This window comes from Epinephelus lanceolatus, chromosome 15 (genome assembly GCF_041903045.1).
Source record: "Epinephelus lanceolatus isolate andai-2023 chromosome 15, ASM4190304v1, whole genome shotgun sequence".
NCBI lineage: Eukaryota > Metazoa > Chordata > Actinopteri > Perciformes > Serranidae > Epinephelus > Epinephelus lanceolatus.
This window is the reverse complement of record NC_135748.1, coordinates 205,232-229,064: the sequence shown is the minus strand read 5'-3', so window position 1 is coordinate 229,064 and position 23,833 is coordinate 205,232. Positions and strand designations below refer to the sequence as shown.

Sequence of the window (23,833 nt, the reverse complement as noted above, 5' to 3'; positions counted from 1 at the left end):
AACTCATTGTCGGACTTCTCAAACTTTGCTGTTTCCGTATGACGCCCAGAAATGTTGGGATCAACATTTCTGGGTGTCATACGGAAACAGCAAAGTTTGAGATCAACATTTCTGGGTGTCATACGGAGGCACCAATTATGTTGGGAACAGCAGTTTTAGGCATCATACGGAGGCACCATTTATGTTGGGAACAACAATATAGGCCTCACCAAGGGGCACCATTAATGTTGTAAATTATTCTGGTGATACTATAAAAGATACTATGTGTTGTGATCTAGGCACCAGTGCTATGTTTTGCACGGTGGCACAATTGGTTGGGACTTAAGCCTTAAAGGGATAGTTCCCTGACCCGTCTATTTTAGGACATCAGCTCTGCTAACATACAACTCCCGCGGGAAGGGGAAAAACTTTGACACCTTGCTGTGTGACTGTACAAAATAGAGCTCATCTTTACAAATTGAGAGCACATGTTAACAACCGGTTTGAGAGGTTGTACTCACTGAGTCTTGGTTGTACTGAAACTCAAAAGTTTGTAGTTCTCATTTTATTTTCATAAATATTAATCTATTGTGAAAAAAAATTCTGTGACATTACATTCAGAGCACAGGTGTATGAATTTCAAACATACAAGTTCAGACTTTTATTCTACAAGTTCTCACCCATGTCTACAAGCTATCACATTTTACAACATATTTAACTTCATTACCAGTGAGTTAGCAGGTGAGTGAGTCAGGCCTCCTTTGACACCAGGTGCAAACACACCAGCCAGTGAGAACTTCAAAGGGAAGCCAGTGGCAGTGGGTAAGGAGAAGGCATTCTCCATGAAGATATAGTGGGCAAAGACTTCATTTTCAGTGCCAGATGTCCATGCCAAAAAGGCCTGTTGAAAAGAAAACAAAAAAGGTTGAATGAATATATGACATATACTATATACTGACGTACTGCGGTAAGCGTGTTGTGTCATTTCCGGTGTTTCTGTGATAACGTCTCTATGCTGCTCTAGTGAACTTCTACCACCTTGTTTTCTGTTTTTCCTCACTTCACTTGCTTAACATCTACTTAATGTCTTAACCCACACTAGTTCTGTTTAAGCACTTATAGCTCTCCTATTTTTAACAACTTTCTTGCTAATTTTAGCTGTTGTTTGCACGTTATTACCTTGTTAGCTACATTAGCTTAACATTTCTCCTTCTCCTGCTGCTCTTTCTTGCTCTGTGTGCCAGATATTCAGTTATGCCTCTGCCTCCTTTAGCGACAGTGGTAGATGTAACAAGTGTAGTTTATTTGCTGTATTGGAGGCAAGGCTTAGTGAATTGGAAGCACGGCTCCGCACCATGGAAAATCACTTGGTAGCTGCAGTAGTTAGCCAGCCCCCTGTACCCGGTGCAGAGCCACATAGTGTAGCCTCTGCTAGCGGTCCCCCAGTAACCCCCGTGCAGCCATGAGGCTGGGTAACTGTCCGGGAAAAGCGTAGTTCCAAGCCGAAGCCCACGGTTCACCAGGCTGTTCATGTTTCCAACCGTTTTTCCCCACTCAGCGACGCACCCGCTGAGGAGAACCCGCTGATCATTGGCAGCTCTATTTGGAGAAACGCGAGGTTAGCAACACCAGCGGCCATAGTCAAATGTATCCCTTGTGCCAGAGCGGGTGACATTGAGTCAAATTTAAAACTGCTGGCTGAGGCTAAACATAGATTTAATAAGACTGTTATTCACCCGGTTACACCAATCGGAAGTCACAAAAATGAATGTTGCCTCGGTGTGTGAATATGCTAAAACTATGTCGCACTCCGTAGTTTTCTCTGGACCCCTCCCAAATCGAACCACTGATGAGATGTTAGCTGCATGTCATCATTTCATCGCTCACTGTCCAGGTGGTGTCCAGCAAACGATGTGGGTTTCGTTAATCATTGGCAAACTTTCTGGGGAAAACCTGGTCTGATTAGGAGAGACGGCATTCATCCCACTTTGGATGGAGCTGCTCACATATCTAGAAACCTGGCCATGTTTATTAGTAATTCAAAACCCTGACAACCCAGAGTTGAGACCAGTCCTACACGCTTCTCTGAACTTCTAGTGCAGTTACCCACCCATAGTTTTATACAAACGGTGTCTGTCCCCCGACCATCTAAATTATCTAAATGTAAAATTAAACAAAAAGAAGTTGTGCATAACAACCTAATAACAATTAAAAACCTCTTCTGTGATAGAAAGACAAAACAGGAGAATTAAATGTGTTAGCAGTGTTAGAAAACAAATTAATATCAGATAAGCATATTGATTTACTCAGCCTCAATGAAACCTGGCTGTGTCAAGATGAATATGTCAGTCTAAATGAATCCACTCCTCCCAGTCATAATAATACCCACATTCCTCGAGGCAGCAGCCGAGCAGGGGGAGTTGCAGCCATTTTTAACTCTAGTCTATTAATCAGCCCTAAACCTAAACTAGATTATAATTCATTTGAATGCCTTGTTCTTAGTCTTTTACATCTGACCTGGAAAACCTCACAGCCACTTTTATTTGTTATAGTGTACTGTGCTCCTGGCCCGTATTCTGAAGTAGTATATGAATTCTCAGAGTTTTTATCCAGTTTAGTTCTTAAATCACATAAAGTTATTATTGTAGGTGATTATACAATTGTTAGCTGCGATCAAGTAATTTGACTGGATGAAGCATTCCATGAGTGCTGATATAGAGCACGACATCACTGGGACATGTAACAGTAAAGTCACTCCGCTCACATGTGTTATAAATATAAATACAACCGTTAATTAACCAACTGTCACACTCGCTACATTGACGCAAACTGACACTACAGCTATACACTACATATATACTGAAATATCAATGATCATCTGATGAGGTACTGATGAGGATGAGGGAGAGTGGAAGAAGAATCCGGCCATGCCAACATCCAGGTTTGCCAACGTTTCATCAACAGACTGGGGGAACTATTTTTTTTCGCGGAGCTACATAACATACTTAAATAATTTATTTCATCACCTTTTGTTAAGATTTCCTTACTCAGCATTGCTGTTTAAGCTGTTGTTGAACTGTTGTACAAAAGCAATATCACACCCGAGGTCGTGATGTTGTACTGTATATCGTCACAGCTGTAATTGCCTGCAGCCTCGTGCCTATGACCGAATCACAGCCGTGATGATATACAGTACAACATCACTCCCTCTCGTGTGATATTGCTTAATTTTAACATTCATGTTGACGTTGATAATGACTCCCTGGCTTCTGCATTTATCTCATTATTAGACTCCATTGGCTTCGGTCAGGGTGTACTTTTATCACTCACTGTTTTAACCATACCCTCGATCTAGTTCTGACATATGGAATTGAAATTGATAACCTAACCGTCTTTCCACAGAATCCCTCTCTGTCAGACCATTATTTAATAACTTTTGTTTTTTTTTTATTCCATTACACGCCACTCAGCAACAGTTACTATACTAGATGTTTATCAGATAGTGCTGTCGCAAAATTTAAGGCAAAGATTCCATCGACATTAAATTTAATACCATGTCCTTCTGTAACAGAGGTTTCCCATGCCAACTTTAAACTCTCCCGAATTGATCATCTTGTCAAAAGCGCTGCAGGCTCGCTACGAACAACACTCTCAAACCCAAACATTATAACTAATATTGTGAAAATTTGAAAGGAATTGGTGATTAACAAAATTCGAAGAATCTTGTTTAGTCTGGGAACAGAGTCTCAAAATGTATAAGAAGGGCCTCCGCAATGCCAGAGCAAACTATTACTCAGCATTAATAGAATAAAATAAGAACAACCCCAGGTTTCTTTTCAGCAATGTAGCCAGGCTGACTGAGAGTCACAGCTCTATTGAGCCTTGTATTCCTTTAGCCCTTAGCTGTAATTAAACCTCTTCTAAAAAAGCCCACCCTGGATCCAGAGGTGTTAGCCAACTATAGACCAATATCTAATCTTCCCTTTCTTTCAAAGATCCTTGAGAAAGTAGTCGCAGACCAGCTGTGTAATTATGATGATAATTTATTTGAATAATTTCAGTCAGGATTTAGAATGCATCATAATACTGAGATAGCATTAATTAAAAGTACAAATGATCTTCTGATTGCTTCAGAGAAAGGACTCATCTCTGCACTTGTTTTATTAGATCTTAGTGCAGCATTTGACAAAACTGACCATCAAATTCTGCTACAAAGCACTATCGCAGTGGTGCCTGGATAGTGTGACGTGTTTGGTTGTGTTGCTGCCGTGCGTGATGCCTCCTGCTGCTGTTACACATATGATTATTGTCACATATGTATACTATCAGATATTAATATATACTTTCAACATATTGTACCACAATAGCTATAATTATTATTGTAATATCATTAATGTTGTTGTAAGCTATTATCATTACTGTCTGTCCTGCATCTCTCTCTGTCTCTGTCTCTCTTTCTGTCTCGTGTCATACGGATTACTGTTAGTTTATCATGTTGATCTGTTCTGTATGACATATATTGCACGTCTGTCCATCCTGGAAGAGGGATCCCTCCTCATTTGCTCTTCCTGAGGTTTCTACCATTTTTTCCCCCGTAAAGGGATTTTTTTGGGGAGTATTTCCTTATCCACTGCCAGGGTCATAAGGACAGAGGGATGTTGTATGCTGTAAAGCACTTTGAGGCAAATTGTGATTTGTGATATTGGGCTTTATAAATAAAATTGATTGATTGATTGATTGATTGATTGATTGAAAATAACTTTGTTAACCTGACCAAATAACTAACTAATGTTAATGTAATCATGCACCAGCTACATACGAACTGGAGCTTCTTTCTAAAGCAATTAAATGTGATAAAAGAAGACTCTCAGAATTATGGATAATTTCGGTTAAATTTGTTAGGCTTTTTATCCCAAAAGAAGAAGAAACCCTTGCTCAATAAAAATGCATGGTTGTGTTTTTTGTTTGTTTGTTTGTTTGTTTTCAGTTTCATTCTCTTGCAGAATTCATTTTAGGAAACAACTGATCTCACCTTTAAAGGAAGCACCCTGATGAAAACATCATAGTACATGGACAGAGTCTCAGCCATGTTTCTCAAGTCGCTGGTCTTAATGTATCCGATCTCAGCTCCCAAAAGCCGAAGATAAGCGATGGCTTCAGGGGTTGGAGAGAAACGGATTTCATCCATGAGCTTCTGGACACTGTTTGCGATGTCTTTCATGAGATCCTGTGGGACCTGGATTGATATTACAAGTGTCTGTATTAGATCTTAGCTATGCATACACAATGACGCTTCCATACCAAATAAACTGTAGAAAGGAAGGCAGGGTTTTATCTGGTGATAGCATAGACAAGCACAACGTGTATGATGTGTCAAAAAATAATTTCACCTCTCTCTTCATTCTGTATCTTTGAGGGGCAGTTCTCTCCAAAACCTCTCTGAGCATCTTGGCTTTGTCATCTGCCCAGTACATGACTTTGAAGATGGAATTAGGAAAGAAACCATTTTCTCCAAAGAGAGCATCAATTGTTGGTTCGAATCCTGTTCCCTCAACATTGACCTTGAAAGGGGTTATTATGAATGTTTAAAAATCTTTACAAACTTAATTTCTTTTTTCATCACATATAAGAAATATTGTGTTACAGACATACCTCAAAGATGTCATAGTTGTAGTCAAAAACCTTTAGAGTGGTCTCAAGCATCACTTCCTTAGGTAAGGTGTTTGTGGCATTAAAGATGATGTTACTCTGCACTGAGCCCAAGGGAGAGTCTTTTTTGTAGTTGTGTGACATGCCATCAAATACTTTGTTTGTTGGTGATAGCTGGTCTTTCAAGGCCAACTCAATGTCCTTCTTAAGTCTTGAGTAAAGAGAATAAAGAAGGTTGTAGTAAGATAACACAGTGCCAAAACAACATTTCTGTTTTCTTTCTCCAATCAAGAAGACTGTACGAAAAAGGTTTTTGTCACTTAAAATGTTGCTATGGCTAACCTGCTAGCAAGAAGTTGTCCATTTCCAATGGAAACATAGCATTTTTAGCATTCACTTGTCTTTGGGGCCACCTAATGAATGTAGGACCAATATTCAGTCTAGCTCTGTTTTGATCTCTAACTCCAAATAGCTGGCTCTTTAGCTGCTGGGCGTTAAATTTCTTTACCAACTAGCTGTTAAGTGCTAGCTTTGTCTGTATGTGGTAGCTATATGGGTAGCATACAGCGATACTATGTTTATATAATAAGATATCTGTGATGCATTTTCTATTATTTAGTTTTGCAATAGAAAAGATGTGCATGTGCTAAGAAGCTATGAATATTATTGTAGTCCTACAGTTAATTAACTTGCCAATATTGCTGGCCAAATACTCACTCATGCATTTGTGGCTCGCTGGAGTCGCAGATGTTTTTTAGGTGGGAGACCACAAAGCTCTTGAGCTGCTCATCCCTCACATTTGCCAAACCATTTAGAATGTCTCTAAGCAGGGCTCGGTCTGGGTTCTTCATGAGAATCAGGTAGGCTGCTACACGTTTTTCTATAGGGCTTTGAACATCCTGGTACACCTCCCAAAAAATTTTTCTGACCTGTGGTTGACCAAATGGTAAATTAGAATGTACATACTGCACATTTGTGAATACGTCACAAAGTCAATCTGTCAGTTAAATCCCATAACATATTACATGGTTATCATTACACTACAACGACAGTATGTAATAAATGTGTTTGTGTGAAGTTATTGTACCTCATCATTAATTTCCATCATCCTAAAGGCCTGTATAGCTGCCTTTTGGTTTGATAATGGGATGTCTGTTCTCTTAGCACACCGCAAAATGGAGGAAATCAGGCTGGGACTGACAGCTTGCATGGCTTGACCCATGACACCAACAACCTGGAGATTAGGGAGAAAAAAAAGTAAACTGTGGGGGACTAATCCCCTGAGACAATTTCCCTGACATGAGCTGACTCATCACAGAATCAGGAAATACAGTCATTAAGATTCTTGAAACAGTACCCTCAGTACAAGGAAGGACATCTCAGAATCGTTATCAAGGATTCCTCCCAAGCAGTCATTTAGGAGTGTTTCCATGAACACTGACACATCTGTGACCACTGGTGTAACTTCTGCTTTATAGAACCTGTGGGTCAGAGGCAGAGAATATATAATTTGATACTCTGGTTTGAATGAAGATTGTGTTTAGAAGTGTTTCAGTCTAGTGGCCATTTTGTAGCAGTTATTAAGTTGTTAAAAATAGAACATTAAATATGCCGTGCTTTGCTTCACTACAATTTAAAAAGATATATTTAGATGCGGGCTGTCAGTGTAAACACATTAATCATGATGCTATTAAGCTCTGAGTGTGACGTGTTAGTTTTTTTAACCGCATTAATTGGGTGCTGCTATTGTGTCTTTTTACTGTAACTTCACTTACAGTAATGTTCCCACTGTGGCTTACTGCTGCCACAGTGATGAAAGGCAATGATTGATTCAATTAACCATAATCATGAAATCTTAACCTCCTAAGCCCTGAGCCAGTGAAGTGTCACACAATTTCAACCAATAGCTGCTTGCATGAATGAACTGTAAGAACTTTCACATAGAACCCACGACATAGGAAATACAGCTGCTCTACTGAAGTCTAACACCAAATTCACCATTGATGTAAATTATAAACTAACACATAAATGACAATGACCAACATAAGTCCCCATGTTCTGAGCAGACACATTGTAAATGCAACAGTAATATTATGAGAAAAACTCTCGCTAGCCAATAGGATAATTTATGCTGTGTAAAATGCTTTAGGCTTGTGGTAATAACATTAACTTGTTGTATTAGTGCGGAAAATGTGTCCAGTAAAAGACAAGTGTTTTGTCTGTTAATCTTGTGAGTTATAATGAAGCTGATTTGTGTAGTTGAGTTTGATGTCTCTATGGAGCCATGTTTATTATGTGTTTTGATTCAATCAGACTTCACAGCACTTCACAGAAACCCCGCCACCGACTAGTTATTTGGAGGTTTAACTGCAGAGTGACACAGACACACCATTACACAGGTATATTATGTATTAAGGGGACATCCTCAGTTTGGCAAGTTGTGACCAGTCATATGTCTTACTGTCATGGGGGACAAAAGTTTCACGTATACATTACCTTTCTGAATTAGACAAAGCAACTCAACTGGAACTCCTGAAAAGTGCAAATACCGTGGCATATTAAATTTCTCATTTTTTTGAATCCCAGTCAAGAAACTTCTTCACCTTGTAAATATTATTATTATTATTATTATTATTATTATGATAAATAATATATAGACTTCAAAATTGTTTTAAAATGCACAGCAATTGAATTTCAAACATGATTAAAAGTGTGATTAATCATGATTAACTACTGAAACTCTGTGATTAATTGTGTTGTAAAAAATGAAGTGTTTGACAGCCCCAATTTAAAATATATATGTATATATATATATATATATATATATATATATATATATATATATATATATGTATATATACACTGAACAAAAATATAAACACAACACTTTTGTTTTTGCTCCCATTTTTCATGAGCTGAACTCAAAGATCTAAAACATTTTCTATACACAGAAAAGACCATTTCCCTCAAATATTGTTCACAAATCTGTCTAAATCTGTGTTAGTGAGTACTTCTCCTTTGCCGAGATAATCCATCCCACCTCACAGGTGTGGCATATCAAGATGCTGATTAGACAGCATGAATATTGCACAGTTGTGCCTTAGGCTGGCCACAATAAAAGGCCACTCTAAAATGTTGAGTTTTATCACACAGCACAATGCCACAGATGTCACAAGTTTTGAGGGAGCGTGCAATTGGCATGCTGACTGCAGGAATGTCCACCAGAGCTGTTGCCCGTGAATTGAATGTTCATTTCTCTACCATAAGCCATCTCCAAAGGCGTTTCAGACAATTCGGCAGCACATCCAACCGGCCTCACAACCGCAGACCACGTGTAACCACACCAGCCCAGGAGCTCCACATCCAGCATGTTCACCTCCAAGATCGTCTGTGACCAGCCACCCGGACAGCTGCTGCAACAATTGGTTTGCAAAACCAAAGAATTTCTGCACAAACTGTCAGAAACCGTCTCAGGGAAGCTCATCTGCATGCTCGTCGTCCTCATCGGGGTCTCAACCTGACTGCAGTTTGTCGTCGTAACCGACTTGAGTGGGCAAATGCTCACATTCGATGGCGTCTGGCACGTTGGAGAGGTGTTCTCTTCACGGATGAATCCCAGTTTTCACTTTTCAGGGCAGATGGCAGACAGCGTGTGTGGCATCGTGTGGGTGAGCGGTTTGCTGATGTCAACGTTGTGGATCGAGTGGCCCATGGTGGCGGTGGGGTTATGGCATGGGAAGGCGTATGTTACGGACAACGAACACAGGTGCATTTTATTGATGGCGTTTTGAATGCACAGAGATACCGTGACAAGATCCTGAGGCCCATTGTTGTGCCATTCATCCACGACCATCACCTCATGTTGCAGCATGATAATGCACGGCCCCATGTTGCAAGGATCTGTACACAATGCCTGGAAGCTGAAAACATCCCAGTTCTTACATGGCCAGCGTACTCACCGGTCATGTCACCCACTGAGCATGTTTGGGATGCTCTGGATCGGCGTATATGACAGCATGTTCCAGTTCCTGCCAATATCCAGCAACTTCGCACAGCCATTGAAGAGGAGTGGACCAACATTCCACAGGCCACAATCAACAACCTGATCAACCCTATGTGAAGAAGATGTGTTGCACTGCATGACGCAAATGGTGGTCACACCAGATACTGACTGGTTTTCTGACCCCCCCAGACCCCCCCAGTAAAGCAAAACTGCACATTTCAGAGTGGCCTTTTATTGTGGCCAGCCTAAGGCACACCTGTGCAATATTCATGCTGTCTAATCAGCATCTTGATATGCCACACCTGTGAGGTGGGATGGATTATCTCGACAAAGGAGAAGTGCTCACTAACACAGATTTAGACAGATTTTTGAACAATAGTTGTGAGAAATGGTCTTTTGTGTGTATAGAAAATGTTTTAGATCTTTGAGTTCAGCTCATGAAAAATGGGAGCAAAAACAAAAGTGTTGCGTTTATATTTTTGTTCAGTGTATATATATATATATATATATATATATATATATATATATATATATATATATATATATATGTAAGACATAAGTAAGTAACTTTTTATTTACTTCTTGACTGTGTTGGCTAGAGCATACATGATTGCTCTGCTCTGTTTATACTGAGCCATGCTGAGCATATCTCGCACACGTAAGGCATCAGGGTTTGCTTGTAGACTCAGCCCATAAACTAGAGCATCCACCTCTACTGACAACCCATCAATGGTCCTGATAGCCTTGAGAATGGCACTGGTGCACTCTGTGGTTCCACACTGGAACAGAGCCTGCCAGGTGAGCCAGCCTGACACATCCATCATTTCGGTGACCAACTGGCTCAGGGTGTCATTCTTCAGGACGCGGAGGCTGGACACAAGCTTATGAAAAAGGCTGGTTCTCTTCTGACCCTGGTCTGTGCCAGCCAAAGCTGACAGATCCTGTAGGGTACTCAGAACGGCATCTTTCATCTGGACTACAGCTTTATCTTCAGGGTCTTCAAAGTGGAGGGGCTTGCTCTGGCTGGGGTTCACTTCTGTGTAGATATATATTTAGCATTAACATTACATTTCCCAATAAGAGACGTGAACCAATACTATACATGTCAGTCATAGCAGACATGCTTGAAATGATCACTTACCAAATACTTTGTTGTTTATCCTTTTGAAGCTTCGAAAGCTGAGATCCTGGGTTACCACGGATGATATTTGGTTGTCCCTGCCAGGCAGATGAGTAGGTGATGCAAAATATATAACAGTGCATTATATACACACATTAATCTCAACTCAGAAGATGACTTACTTGTGGGAAAATGGCAGGTAGATGTGTTTTTCTGTGCACAGGGCTGCAGTAATGTGCTTTCCCTTGTTATCAAACTGGTAATTGCAATCTTGAGTGCTTGTTATCAGCTTAGACATGGGGTGATGCTAAAAAAAAATACAACGAATGTATACTTTTAAGTCACAAGAAAATTTTGACTTCATTTGTTTTAAATTTTTGGCAACTTTTGCATCAAGATATTCAGATAGTTTTGATCAACAGAGGAAAGTATTTTTACGTAATTTAAACCACTTCATGCACACTTATGGCGGTTCACAGGGATGGAACCACCTATCTCTCATTTCACATAGCTACCAAATGCCATACTAGTGTCACCATCCTAATGTACCAGCAGCGTTAGAGTTGAGTTAACTCTACTGCCATTACTGTACAACAAAGTTTGTAAGGAACTTGCAATAGTGAGCTCAAACATTCAACACAGCATAATAATATCTACATCAAACATAGAGAAAATACCATAAATCTAAAGGACAAGCCAAAAACAAAAGCCAGAGGTTAACAATTCAAGTCTAGTCACCTAAACATATTAAAATTTGCAAAATACCACAAATAATTACTAGAAAACAAGGCAAAACAAACTGTGATCAAGAAAGTAACCATGCCCTCTACAGCTGAATTTCCTAACATTTTTAGTTAGCTAATTAGAGATCATATTTTTTGTTGAAATTCAAAGTATGATCTCTGATGAAGCAGCTTTAAGAGTTTGCAAACATTGCTTTTCCATTTAAAGTTAGCAGAGATTATAGTGCCAATAAATGTAAAATCTTTAATATTTGGGTGTGAATGCTGGAGGCTATTCCATTGCTTCCACATATTTCAATGTAGAAACTTTATTTAAACATCAAAAAGCTCACCTCAATCAGGACATTACTAATTTTTAACATTTATACTTTTCATATCTTCAGAAATATTTAATATTTTACAGGATATTTTATTCATTTAAATGAATAAACAATTTATTTTTTATTTGACACAAATTCATGCATTTTCAACTTTTAACCTCTCATTCATACATTTACGTAGAAGCACCATTTAAACTTTAAAATGTTCCGCATCTTACATGCATTATGGCTGCAATTCAACTTTCAGTCCCATTATAACTTTTTAAAACATTTAGCCTTCTTTGAAGTAAAAATGGGGCGGCACGGTGGTATGGTGGTTAGCACTGTCGCCTCATAGCAAGAGGGTTGCCGGTTCGATCCCGGATGTGGGAGCCCTTCTGTGCGGAGTTTGCATGTTCTCTGTGCGGAGTTTGCATGTTCTCCCCGTGTCAGCGTGGGTTCTCTCCGGGCACTCCAGCTTCCTCCCACAGTCCAAAGACATGCAGATTGGGGATTAGGTTAATTGATAACTCTAAATTGTCCGTAGGTGTGAATGTGAGCGTGAATGGTTGTTTGTCTCTATGTGTCAGCCCTGCAATAGTCTGGCGACCTGTCCAGGGTTTACCCTGCCTCTCGCCCAGTGTCAGCTGGGATAGGCCCCAGCCCCCCCGCGACCCTCAAGAGGATGAAGCGGTTAGAAGATGACTGAATGAATGAAGTAAAAATGCACTTGTCAGATTATTGCATGATTGTGTGTTGGATGGAATGTCCAGAGTTAAGGTGCATTTTATCATGCTAACATGTCTCCTTACTCGCTTGAGGATGGAGGAGCTGAAGCTACAAAATTAGAAATCCTTGGTTCTATACGACTTTAATGACATCACTACCATATGACTTGCTGCACTGCTATGTCATCTGTCAAACATCAAGATGACGCCACGGAAGGCTGCCTCTGTGTTTTGGTGTGCCATGTTTTGCCTTGTTTTGTTTGTAAACCCTGTTTTTTGCTTCTACATCTGCAGTTTTGTGCTTCACGGAGACGTGGCTCTGTGGATTGATACCGGACTCTGAGCTACAGCTGGCTTCCAACTCTTCAGAGCGGATCGTAACACAGGACTTTCTGGCAAAACTAAAGGTGGAGGTATCTGTTTTTACACTAATAGTGGCTGGTATAATGACGTGATAGTGATCCACCAGCACTGTTCTCCTGATCTGGAATCTTTCTTCATCAACTGCAAACCTTTTTACTCCCCTCGTGAGTTTGCTTCATTCATTCTGGTCAGTGTTTACATCCCACCGCAGGCCAACGTGCAGGAGGCACAGCGCACGCTCGCTGTGGAGCGGACTTACCCAGACTCCTTAGTTATTGTCCTTGGCGACTCTAACAAAGGTAACCTCACCCATGAACTCCCCAAATACAAACACTTCATAAACTGTCCGATCAGAGAAAAGAATATCCTGGATCACTGTTACACAACCGTCAACAACGCCTATCACGCCATCTCCCGCGCTGCACTGGGCCACTCTGACCACACCACTGTCCAACTGATTCCCTCCTACAGGCAGAAGTTAAAGCTCTGTAAACCTGTTGTGAGGTCATCTAAGAAGTGGAGCAGTGATGCTGTGGAGGATCTTCAGGCGTGTTTGGACACTACTGACTGGGATGTTTTCAGGATGGCCACCAATAGTCTGGATGAATACACAGAGGCTGTGACATCATACATCAGCTTCTGTGAGGACTGCATCACGCACCACGGTGAGGTATAACAATGACAAACCCTGGTTTAGTCCTAAACTCAGACATTTGAGGCAGCTGGAGGAAGAGGCATTCAGGAGTGGGGACAAGGAGAGGTTTAAAGAATCAAAGTACAGGTTTAGCAAGGCAGTGAGGGAAGCTAAACGGCTGTATGCAGACAGGAGGCTCCACACCGAGGTGCAGTGCCCTTCAGCCACCCAGGTCAGAGCTGTCCACGGGACAGCACCCCCATCGGTAGACCAGCAACAACTCTCAGTGTGGTAGGCCCCCATGAGGAAACACTGGAGCTAAAAACTGAGGGACTAAAACAGTAGGATAGGATAAAAGGTATAAAATAAACCAAAAACAACAAGCTATTTAGCTCATAAAATTAAGTTAATAGCTAGGTAAGAATGATCTTAAACAGAGACATAAAATGCATCAAAACTAAAACCTGTAACTAAAATAACAAAAGATAAAGATTAAATGAGATAGAGGAGAAAGAGGAAGGGTAAGAGCATTTAAAAAACAAAAAAAAAAACAAATAGATAAATCTGTTAAAAGCCTGATAAAAGGAATTTAAAATAGATAAATAAAGAGATCAGTTAAAAGCCTGATTAAAATGATGAGTCTTGAGCCTCTTTTTAAAAACATCAACAGTCTCTGCAGCCCTGAGGTTCTCCGACAGGCTGTTCCACAATCGGGGGCCATAATAACTATATGCCGTCTCCCCGTGTGTTTTAGTCCTAATTTGTGGTATGGTTAAAAGGCCTGTGCCGGAGGACCTCAAGGTCCGTGAGGGTTGATATGGTAAAAGCAGGTCAGATAAATAAGAAGGCCCAAGACCGTTAAGACATCTAAAAACTAATATAAGAACCTTAAAATTGATCCTGAAGCGCCCAGGGAGCAAATGCAGCGATTTTAAAACTGGTGTAATGTGCTCCCGCCCTCTGGTCCTTGTCAGCACTCATGCAGCTGAATTCTGTAATAATTGTAGATTTGAGATAATCTTTTTGGGAAGACCAGAGAGCAGGGCATTACAATAATCCAACCTGCACGAGATAGAAGCATGCATCAGCACCTCCGTGCTGACCTGAGAGAGAAATGGGCGGACTCTGGCTATATTCTTATGGTGGAAACCTACCTTTGTTATGTTTTCAATATGTAGAATAAAATAGAGCTCAGAGTCAAAAATCACACCCAGATTTTTTACAGATTGTGTTCCTGTAGTTTTGGAAAAAGTTTCTCTCTCTGGCCTTCAGGACCAATGACTAAAACCTCTGTTTTGTCCTGGTTGAGCTGCAGGAAATTTGCTGCCATCCATGACTTTGACCCTGCATTATCAGGAGACACGGCGATGTACAGTTGCATATCATCAGCATAACTATGAAAGCTGATGCCGTCCCCCAGGGGAAGCATGTAGAGATTAAAAAGAGTTGGACCTAAAATTGACCCCTGGGGGACCCCACACTTTATCTCATGGGTTCCTGAGGAACAAGTATCCATACTTACAAAGAAGTGTCGATCAGTAAGGTAAGAGACGAACCAGTTAAAAACAGTACCAGAGAGGCCGACCAGGTGCCTCAGTCTATTTAATAAAGTGTGATGGTCTACTGTATCGAAGGCGGCGGTTAGATCCAATAAAACCAAGACTGTGAGTTTATGGTTACCTAAATTGCACCTGATGTCGTTAAAAATCTTTAAAAGGGTTGTCTTGGTACTGTGGTTCATCCTAAAACCAGACTGATACTTTTCTAAAGTGTTATTTGTATTTAAAAAATCATTTACTTGGGTAAAAAACAGTTTTTCTAAAATTCTGCTGAAAAACGTTCCGTTGGATACAGGCCGATAATTATTAAAAATGTTGGGATCTAAATTGCTCTTCTTCGGAAGGGGCTTCATCACCGGTCGGGAAGACACCCTTCTGAAGAGAGCAATTCACCATGTACAGTAGCTGTTCCTCAAAGAATCCATAAAATGTTTTAAAAACGGTGTGGGAATTGGGACTAAAAGGCAGGTTGTGGGCTTTACTTGGGAGAAAACTCGACCAAGTGTCCTCGCATCAACCAGGGCAAAACTCTCCAGTGTTTCCTCAGGTGAAAGCAATGATCCAGGTGTGTCGACAGTTAAAATCTGTTGAGATAAAAGACTGGATCTGATGTCATTGATTTTACTTCTGAAGTGGTCTGCAAAGTCCTTACAAATGGCATTGGTTGTTGTCTTAGGCGATCTGTTAAAATTACTGTTTGTTAAAATATCAATTGTGGAGAAGAGGAATTTGGGATTGTTTTTATTGTCAGAGATTAGGTTTTTGAAATGGGAAATTCTTGCCTGTTTGACTGCGTTATTGTAGGTTTTGAGATGTTGTATTTAGTAGTGGACTGTTAGTTTGATTTTCTCAATCTCCTCTCAGCACTCCTGCAGTATCTTTTCAGTTGTTTGATTTCCTGATTTCTCCACGGGGGTGTAGGTTTTGTTCTAATTGTTTTGGTTAAAAGTGGAGCCACTGAGTCCAGGGTTGACTTGAGTTTGTTGTTAAAATTGTCAATAATAAAATCACAGGGTGCTGGTAAAATCTCTGCAGGAGTGCTCTGTAAAATCTGAATGAAATTTGTAGCCACTCTAGAAGTTAGGTAGCGTTTCCTCACTGTTCTCACTGGGGCCTCCTGTTGATTAAAACTGGTGATGTTAAAAAACACACAAAAGTGGTCAGACACAGCCAGATCCACAACAGAGGACACACCCACGGACAGGCCATAGGTTATGACCAGGTCCAGGGTGTGCCCTCTGCTGTGGGTTGGCTGCGTGATATGTTGTTTAAAATCCAAACAGTTTAAAAGGTTTAAAAATTCTCTGGATACTGGGTCCGAGGTGTTGTCAATGTGTAGATTAAAATCACCAGTTACTAAAATCCTGTTGTAGGTGGAGTGAATGATTGCTAATAGTTCAAAGAATTCACTGATAATAGAAGTAGAGTACTGGGGTGGTCTGTAAACCTTTATGCAAAGGATAGGAGGGCTGCTAAAGGCATGTGATGTGTAAAGGCATGATGCTCAAATGATGTGTAGCTGTTCAAAGAAACTTCATTTGAGGACATTGTGGTTTTTGTTACTGATGCAGTCTGCCTCCCTTTTTGCCCCCCCCCCCCAATAGAATATAAAAAGTTATAATTTGGTGGGGAAGCCTTGGTGAGAATAACAGGTGCGTCAGTGCCAAGCCATGTCTCTGTAAGGAGAATACTGTTTAGGTTAAACAGGTTGTCTAAAATTAAATCATTTATGATAAAAGATTTGTTTAAAAGGGATTCAAAACACACATTAAATATGGCTTAATAGAGACAATTTCAAACACAAGTACGCAAATTGGCTTCACTATAACTCGCAGCATTCACAGATAAACATCATATCTGAACACATTTCCCCCACCAATACAACATGCTAACGTTATTAGCACAAGTCTGTGGCATTTTACATTGTATATATTAGCCTAGCCGCTAGCGATTTTTTAATCTTCTCATGTAAAACCAGGGACAACAGCAAAATTTAACAAAGGTAACGGCACACAATTTGGCTCCATTACAGCTCACAGGATTCACTGACAACACATTTTCCAACAAATACAACATGCTAACGTTATTAGCGCCAGCCTACGGCATTTTACATTGTATAAAGTAGCCTAGCAACAAGCGGAGATTTCCTCTGTTCAAATAAATCCCAATGTATAAATCCCTAAAGGATATATCACACACAAGACTTAAAATGCTATTTTATTGCAATGCCAGAGCAAACTATTACTCAGCATTAATAGAAGAAAACAAGAACAACCCCAGGTTTCTTTTCAGCACTGTAGCCAGGCTGACTGAGAGTCAAAGCTCTATTGAGCCTTGTATTCCTTTAGCCCTTAGCAGTAATGATTTTATGAGCTTTTTTAATGACAAAATTCTAACTATTAGAGGCAAAATTCATGACCTCCTGTCCTCAGATAGTACCTATCTAACCTCAAACACAGCTGTAAGACCTAATATATATTTAGATTGCTTCTCCCCAATTTCTCTTCAAGAATTGACCGCAGTGATTTCTTCATCTAAATCATCAACGTGTCTCTTAGACCCCATCCCAACTAGGCTACTTAAGGAGGTCTTTCCTTTAGTTAACACTCATATATTAGATATGATCAATATATCCTTATTAACAGGCTATGTACCACAGTCTTTTAAGGTAGCTGTAATTAAACCTCTACTAAAAAAGCCCACCCTGGATCCAGAGGTGTTAGCCAACTATAGACCAATATCTAATCTTCCCTTTATGTCAAAGATCCTTGAGAAAGTAGTCGCAGACCAGCTGTGTGATTTTCTCCATGATAATAATTTATTTGAGGAATTTCAGTCAGGATTTAGAGTGAATCATAGCACTGAGACAGCACTAGTTAAAATTACAAATGACCTTCTGATTGCTTCAGACAAAGGACTTGTCTCTGTACTTGTTTTATTAGATCTTAGTGCGGCGTTTGACACAATTGACCATCAAATTCTACTGCAGAGACTGGATCACTTAATTGGCCTAAAAGGTTCATAACTAAGCTGGTTTAAATCTTATTTATCTGATCGTTTTCAGTTTGTTGACATTCATAATGAATCATCCTTACGTACCAAAGTTTGTTTTGGAGTTCCGCAAGGTTCTGTGCTCGGACCAATCCTATTTACTCTATATATGCTTCCTTTAGGTAACATCATTAGAAATCACTCTATAAATTTCCATTGTTATGCGGATGATACTCACTTGTATTTATCGATGAAGCCAGAAGAAAGTAATCAATTAACTAAACTCCATAACTGCCTTAAAGACATAAAAACTTGGATGAGCACCAATTTCCTGATGTTAAATTCAGACAAAACTGAAGTTATTGTTCTTGGCCCCAAACAACTCAGAGACTCTTTATCTGATGACATAGTTTCTCTAGATGGCATTGCTCTGGCCTCTAGCACTACCGTAAGAAACCTCGGAGTAATATTTGATCAAGATTTGTCTTTTAATTCTCATTTAAAACAAACCTCACGGACTGCATTTTTCATCTGCATAATATTGTGAAAATTAGGCCTATCCTGACCCAAAAAGATGCAGAAAAATTGGTCCACGCTTTTGTTACCTCTAGGCTGGATTACTGTAACTCTCTATTATCAGGTAGCTCTAGTAAGTCCTTAAAAACTCTCCAGCTAATTCAGAATGCAGCAGCACGTGTACTAACAGGAACTAAGAAACGAGATCATATTTCTCCTGTTTTAGCTTCTCTGCACTGGCTCCCTGTAAAATCCAGAATTGAATTTAAAATCCTACTGTTAACTTATAAAGCTCTAAATGGTCAAGCTCCGTCATATCTTAGTGAGCTCATAGTGCCATATTATCCCACCAGAACACTGCGCTCTGAGAACGCAGGGTAACTCGTGGTCCCTAAAGTCTCCAAAAGTAGATCAGGAGCTAGAGCCTTCAGCTATCAGGCTCCTCTCCTGTGGAATCATCTTCCTGTTACGGTCCGGGAGGCAGACACCATCTCCACATTTAAGACTGGACTTAAGACTTTCCTCTTTGATAAAGCTTATTAGTTAGGCTTATAAGCTTATAAGCTAGTTAGGGCTGGCTCAGGCTTGCCCTGTACCAGCCCCTAGTTAGGCTGACTTAGGCCTAGTCTGCCGGAGGACCCCCCTGTAATACACTGGGCACCTTCTCTCCTTCTCTCTCTCTCTCTCTCTCTCTCTCTCGTATTCTATTACTGCATCTTGCTAACTCTGCCATTCTGGATGTCACTAACTCGGCTTCTTCTCCGGAGCCTTTGTGCTCCACTGTCTCTCAGATTAACTCATATCGCAGCGGTGCCTGGACAGCGTGACGTGTGTGGTTGTGCTGCTGCCGTGGTCCTGCCAGATGCCTCCTGCTGCTGCTGCCATCATTAGTCATTAGTCATACTTCTACTGTTATTATACACATATGACTATTGTCACACATGTATACTGCCAGATATTAATACATACTTTCAACATATTGTACCACAGTAGCCAGAACTATAACTATAATATTAATACTTTCAATAATGTTGTTGTAAGCTACTGTTATTACCTGCATCTCTCTCTCTGTCTCTCTCTCTGTCTCATTGTGTCATACGGATTACTGTTAATTTATTATGCTGATCTGTTCTGTACGACATCTATTGCACATCTGTCCGTCCTGGAAGAGGGATCCCTCCTCAGTTGCTCTTCCTGAGGTTTCTACCCTTTTTTTCCCCGTTAAAGGGTTTTTTTTGGGGGAGTTTTTCCTTATCCGCTGCGAGGGTCTTATGACCCTCAGAGGTCATAACAGAGGGATGTCGTATGCTGTAAAGCCCTGTGAGGCAAATTGTGATTTGTGATATTGGGCTTTATAAATAAAATTGATTGATTGATTGATTGATTCACAATATAATTATACTCGGCTATCGAGTTAGCTGGCCATACGGCCCACTGCCACGTCAGGAACGGTGACTTGTTAAATGCAGGCCCGTCTACCTACCCCATGAGTTTACCGTCATCATGGTAACGGCCATATACATACCACCTGATGCTAGTACTAACTCAGCCACAGGTGAGCTGCACAGAGCCATAAACAGCCTGGCCGGAGGGTGCATTACATCAGCTGCAGGACTGTTTTGAGAGCACACACTGGAGTGTGTTTGAACACCAGGACCTTGAAGAGCACATGACATCTGTGCTCTCATACATAAACTTCTGTGTCAACAACGTCACTGTGGACAAACGTCCCCGGGTCTATTCCAACCAGAAATCCTGGATGACTAAAGAGGTCCAGGTCCTGCTGAGGCAACGTGACGTCACTTTCAGACAGACTGACAGTAAAGTTACTGAACATTGGACTTCCTTTCACCACCTGCTGCTGGATCAGAAACTTTCTTTCTGACCATGTACAGAGAGTCAGAGTGGGTCCCCATCTCTCAACAGCCCTCAGCCTCAACACCGACTCTCCACAGGGCTGTGTGCTGAGCCCTCTTCAGTACACTCTGTACACCCATGACTATATCATCACCTACCCAGACAACGCCATCATTAAGTTCGCTGACGACACCACCGTGGTGGGGCTCATCTCTGGAAGCGACGAGATGGCATACAGGGATGAGGTCCAAAGGCTGGTGGGGTGGTGTGCAGACAACAACTTGGTTCTCAATACCTCAAAAACCAAGGAACTGATTGTTGACTTCAGGAGGAGTAAGCCTGACCTGCAGCCCATCTGCATCAATGGAGAGGATGTGGAGAGGGTGCCCAGCTTCAAGTTCCTTGGTGTGCACATGGACGCAGACCTCCAATGGAGAACTAACACCTCGGCTGTTGTGAAAAAGGCCCAGCAGCGTCTCCATTTCCTGAGGATTCTCGGGAGGATCAACCTGAGGAGGGAGCTACTGACCATCTTCTACTGCTGCTCCATTGAGAGTGTGCTGTCATACTGCATCTCTGTGTAGTTCTCCAGCTGCACCATGGTGCACAAGATGGCACTACAAAGGGTCATTAACACCACCCAGAAAATCATTTGCCACTCTCTCCCCTCCCTGAAGGACCTCTACAGTACCTGCTGTTTCAAGAGGGCACGTAGCATCCTGAGAGACTGCACGCAACCAGGACACCGGGTGTTTGAGCTGCTGCCCTCTGGCAGGAGATTCAGGGCACTGAAGTCATGGACAAATAGACTCAGGGATAGCTTTTATAACAGGGCAATAGCACTAATCATTACAAACCTCATCTGAATAGCTGCTTTTTTTTCTTCAACAATGGGTCATGTGCAATGAACAATATATTTAACACCAACAATAATCTATTTATCACCTGCACTTTAGATCACACTTAAGTGTATATTCTGTATATTCTGCATATATTGTTCTATTCATCATATATTTTATTTTATTTTGTTTTTTATATGCCTCCTTTTGCACCAAAGTGGACAGTATCTCAATTTCGTTGTGCTGTGATACACAAGCATGACTTTAAAATGGCAATAAAGATTTACCTTATCTTATCCTATTGTTTCTTGTCTGTGAAAGTAAGTAAATACAAGCTTTGTTTCCACTGAGGGAAATGGTGTCAGAAACAGACAGGAGGTCTGCATCACCATGATGCTGAGCGTTAGGGTGGGTGAGTTCAACGTTGTGTAAACAAAGGGTGTGTTTTGAAAACACCCCCATTTTCACAGGTAACTTAGCCTGTCCCTCCCACCGCAGGAAATAATGGATTAATCCTGGAAAGCTATTGATATAGCACTTTTCTCCTTATGAAAGTAAAACGGCAATTATTCGACCAATGAGAATTTGGTCGGATAAGAGCGTATCAACCAAATAATCGACCAGTCGACCAGGAGACTACAGCCCTAGTCAACATGGCCCTCCACTTCACCCTCCAGCATCTGGACTCTCCAGGAACTTACGCCAGGATCCTGTTTGTGGACTTCAGCTCTGCCTTCAATACAATTATCCCAGCTCTGCTACAGGACAAGCTCTCCTAGCTGAGTGTGCCTGACTCCATCAGTGGATCACTGACTTCCTGTCTGACAGAAGGCAGCACGTGAAGCTGGGGAGACATGTTTCTGACTCCCGGGCTATCAACACTGGATCCCCCCAATGCTGTGTTCTTTCTCCTCTGCTCTTCTCCCTGTACACCAACAGCTGCACCTCCAGTCACCAGTCCATCAAGCTCCTGAAGTTCGTGGATGACACCTCCTTCATCGGATTCATCTCTGATGGGGATGAGTCCGCCTACAGGTGGGAGATTGACAAGCTGGTGACCTGGTGCAGGCTGAACAACCTGGAGCTCAATGCTCTTAAGACAATGGAGATGGTTGTAGACTTCAGGAAGAACCCAGCCCCGCCCGCCCCCATCACCCTGTATGACTCCCCAGTTGACACTGTGGAGTCATTCCGCTTCCTGGGGACCAACATCACCCAGGACCTCAAGTGGGAGCTGAACATCAGCTCCCTTACAAAGAAGGCACATCAGACGATGTACATCCTGCGGCAGCTGAAGAAGTTCAACCTGCCAAAGACAATGATGGTGCACTAATACACTGCCATCATTGAGTCCATCTTCACCTCCTCGATCACCATCTGGTACGCTGCTGCCACTGCCAAGGACAAAAGCAGACTGCAGCGTACACAAACTCTGAGTCTCTCCCCTCTGGCAGGCAGCTGCGGTCCATCAGGACCAAAATCTCACACCAAAAAAACAGTTTCTTTCCATCTGTAGCCCCCCCCCCCCCCCCCCCCCCGAACCTACCACACACAGTCAAACATCTCTTTATCATCTTGGTCATTCACCTGCCATACACTGCATTCTGTTGATTTTGCACATCTGTACTTTACACAACTGTTACTTGCACACAACCCCATTCATGTTTACAGTGTTTTTCATATATTTTATATTCTTTGTTGTGCACCAGTAAACCAAGCCAAATTCCTTGTATGTGAAAACCTACTTGGCAATAAACCCAACTCTGATACTGACACCGACTGGTACAAATGTCCACAGACGCACTTACAGAAAAGAAAACAGAAACATCTTGTCTAAGCTTATGAAAATGTTACATATACAAGAGGCTTTTGTTTATTTAAATATGAAAATTGATATTTAAATATAAAATTGTACCAAAACCAATCATCAGTACAATTATTGCTGTTGTTGATTTTAATAATCATTTAATATCCCTTCTAAATATTCTAATTTATATATCAGTGTTATTTGTTCTGATCACTTGTATGCGTATATGTAGTCCCAATCCTGGCCTATCAGCAGTCCATCCATTTTCCTAGGCGTCCATCATTAAGAACAGGAGGATTTCTCTTTCTCTATTCTCACCAGATGGGGATGGACAGCCCTGTCCCAATCTCCAACTACTATGCTCCACTTGAGATGCTAAATGAGCCAGATGCTAACATCACACGTTTGCCTATTACTAATGCCCTGGAGCCACCTGTCCCAGTATCTCATGGACAATGTCACCGATGCCTTTCCACTCCAGTAATATCCAACTCTGAGTGCACTCTTCGTAGCCCTGAGTCATCAACCCACTTGCTCAACTGAGCACTGGACACTGCTGTAGGTATCTTAAGTGGTGCTTTAGGCCAATCTCATTCAGTGATCCCTGCTGGCCCCGCCGCTACCCTAGGTATTGTGGCTAATTAGAATCCCCTACCTCTTCCATCCAAACTTGCCATCTATAATGGAGGCTGCAGGCACTGTCACCTACTGCCTTCCTGGTAGCAAAGTTACAGACATTACTGAAC

The 23,833-nt window shown here is 41.3% G+C and overlaps 1 protein-coding gene across 6 annotated transcripts in view; it reads right to left on the bottom strand.

Moving 5' to 3' along the window:
* The window catches only part of apoba (apolipoprotein Ba), a 128,578-nt gene that overhangs the window by 23,271 nt on the left and 81,474 nt on the right, over positions 1-23,833 (bottom strand). For all 6 annotated transcript variants that reach the window (XM_078174838.1, XM_078174839.1, XM_078174843.1 and 3 more), the window contains 10 exons: positions 10,934-11,058; positions 10,773-10,849; positions 10,211-10,667; positions 6,986-7,109; positions 6,716-6,862; positions 6,346-6,557; positions 5,632-5,839; positions 5,370-5,540; positions 5,012-5,215; positions 707-880 (listed from right to left, as the gene is read on the bottom strand). In XM_078174838.1, the coding sequence (XP_078030964.1) occupies positions 707-880; positions 5,012-5,215; positions 5,370-5,540; positions 5,632-5,839; positions 6,346-6,557; positions 6,716-6,862; positions 6,986-7,109; positions 10,211-10,667; positions 10,773-10,849; positions 10,934-11,058 (1,899 nt within the window). The remainder of the gene's footprint in view (positions 1-706; positions 881-5,011; positions 5,216-5,369; positions 5,541-5,631; positions 5,840-6,345; positions 6,558-6,715; positions 6,863-6,985; positions 7,110-10,210; positions 10,668-10,772; positions 10,850-10,933; positions 11,059-23,833) is intronic.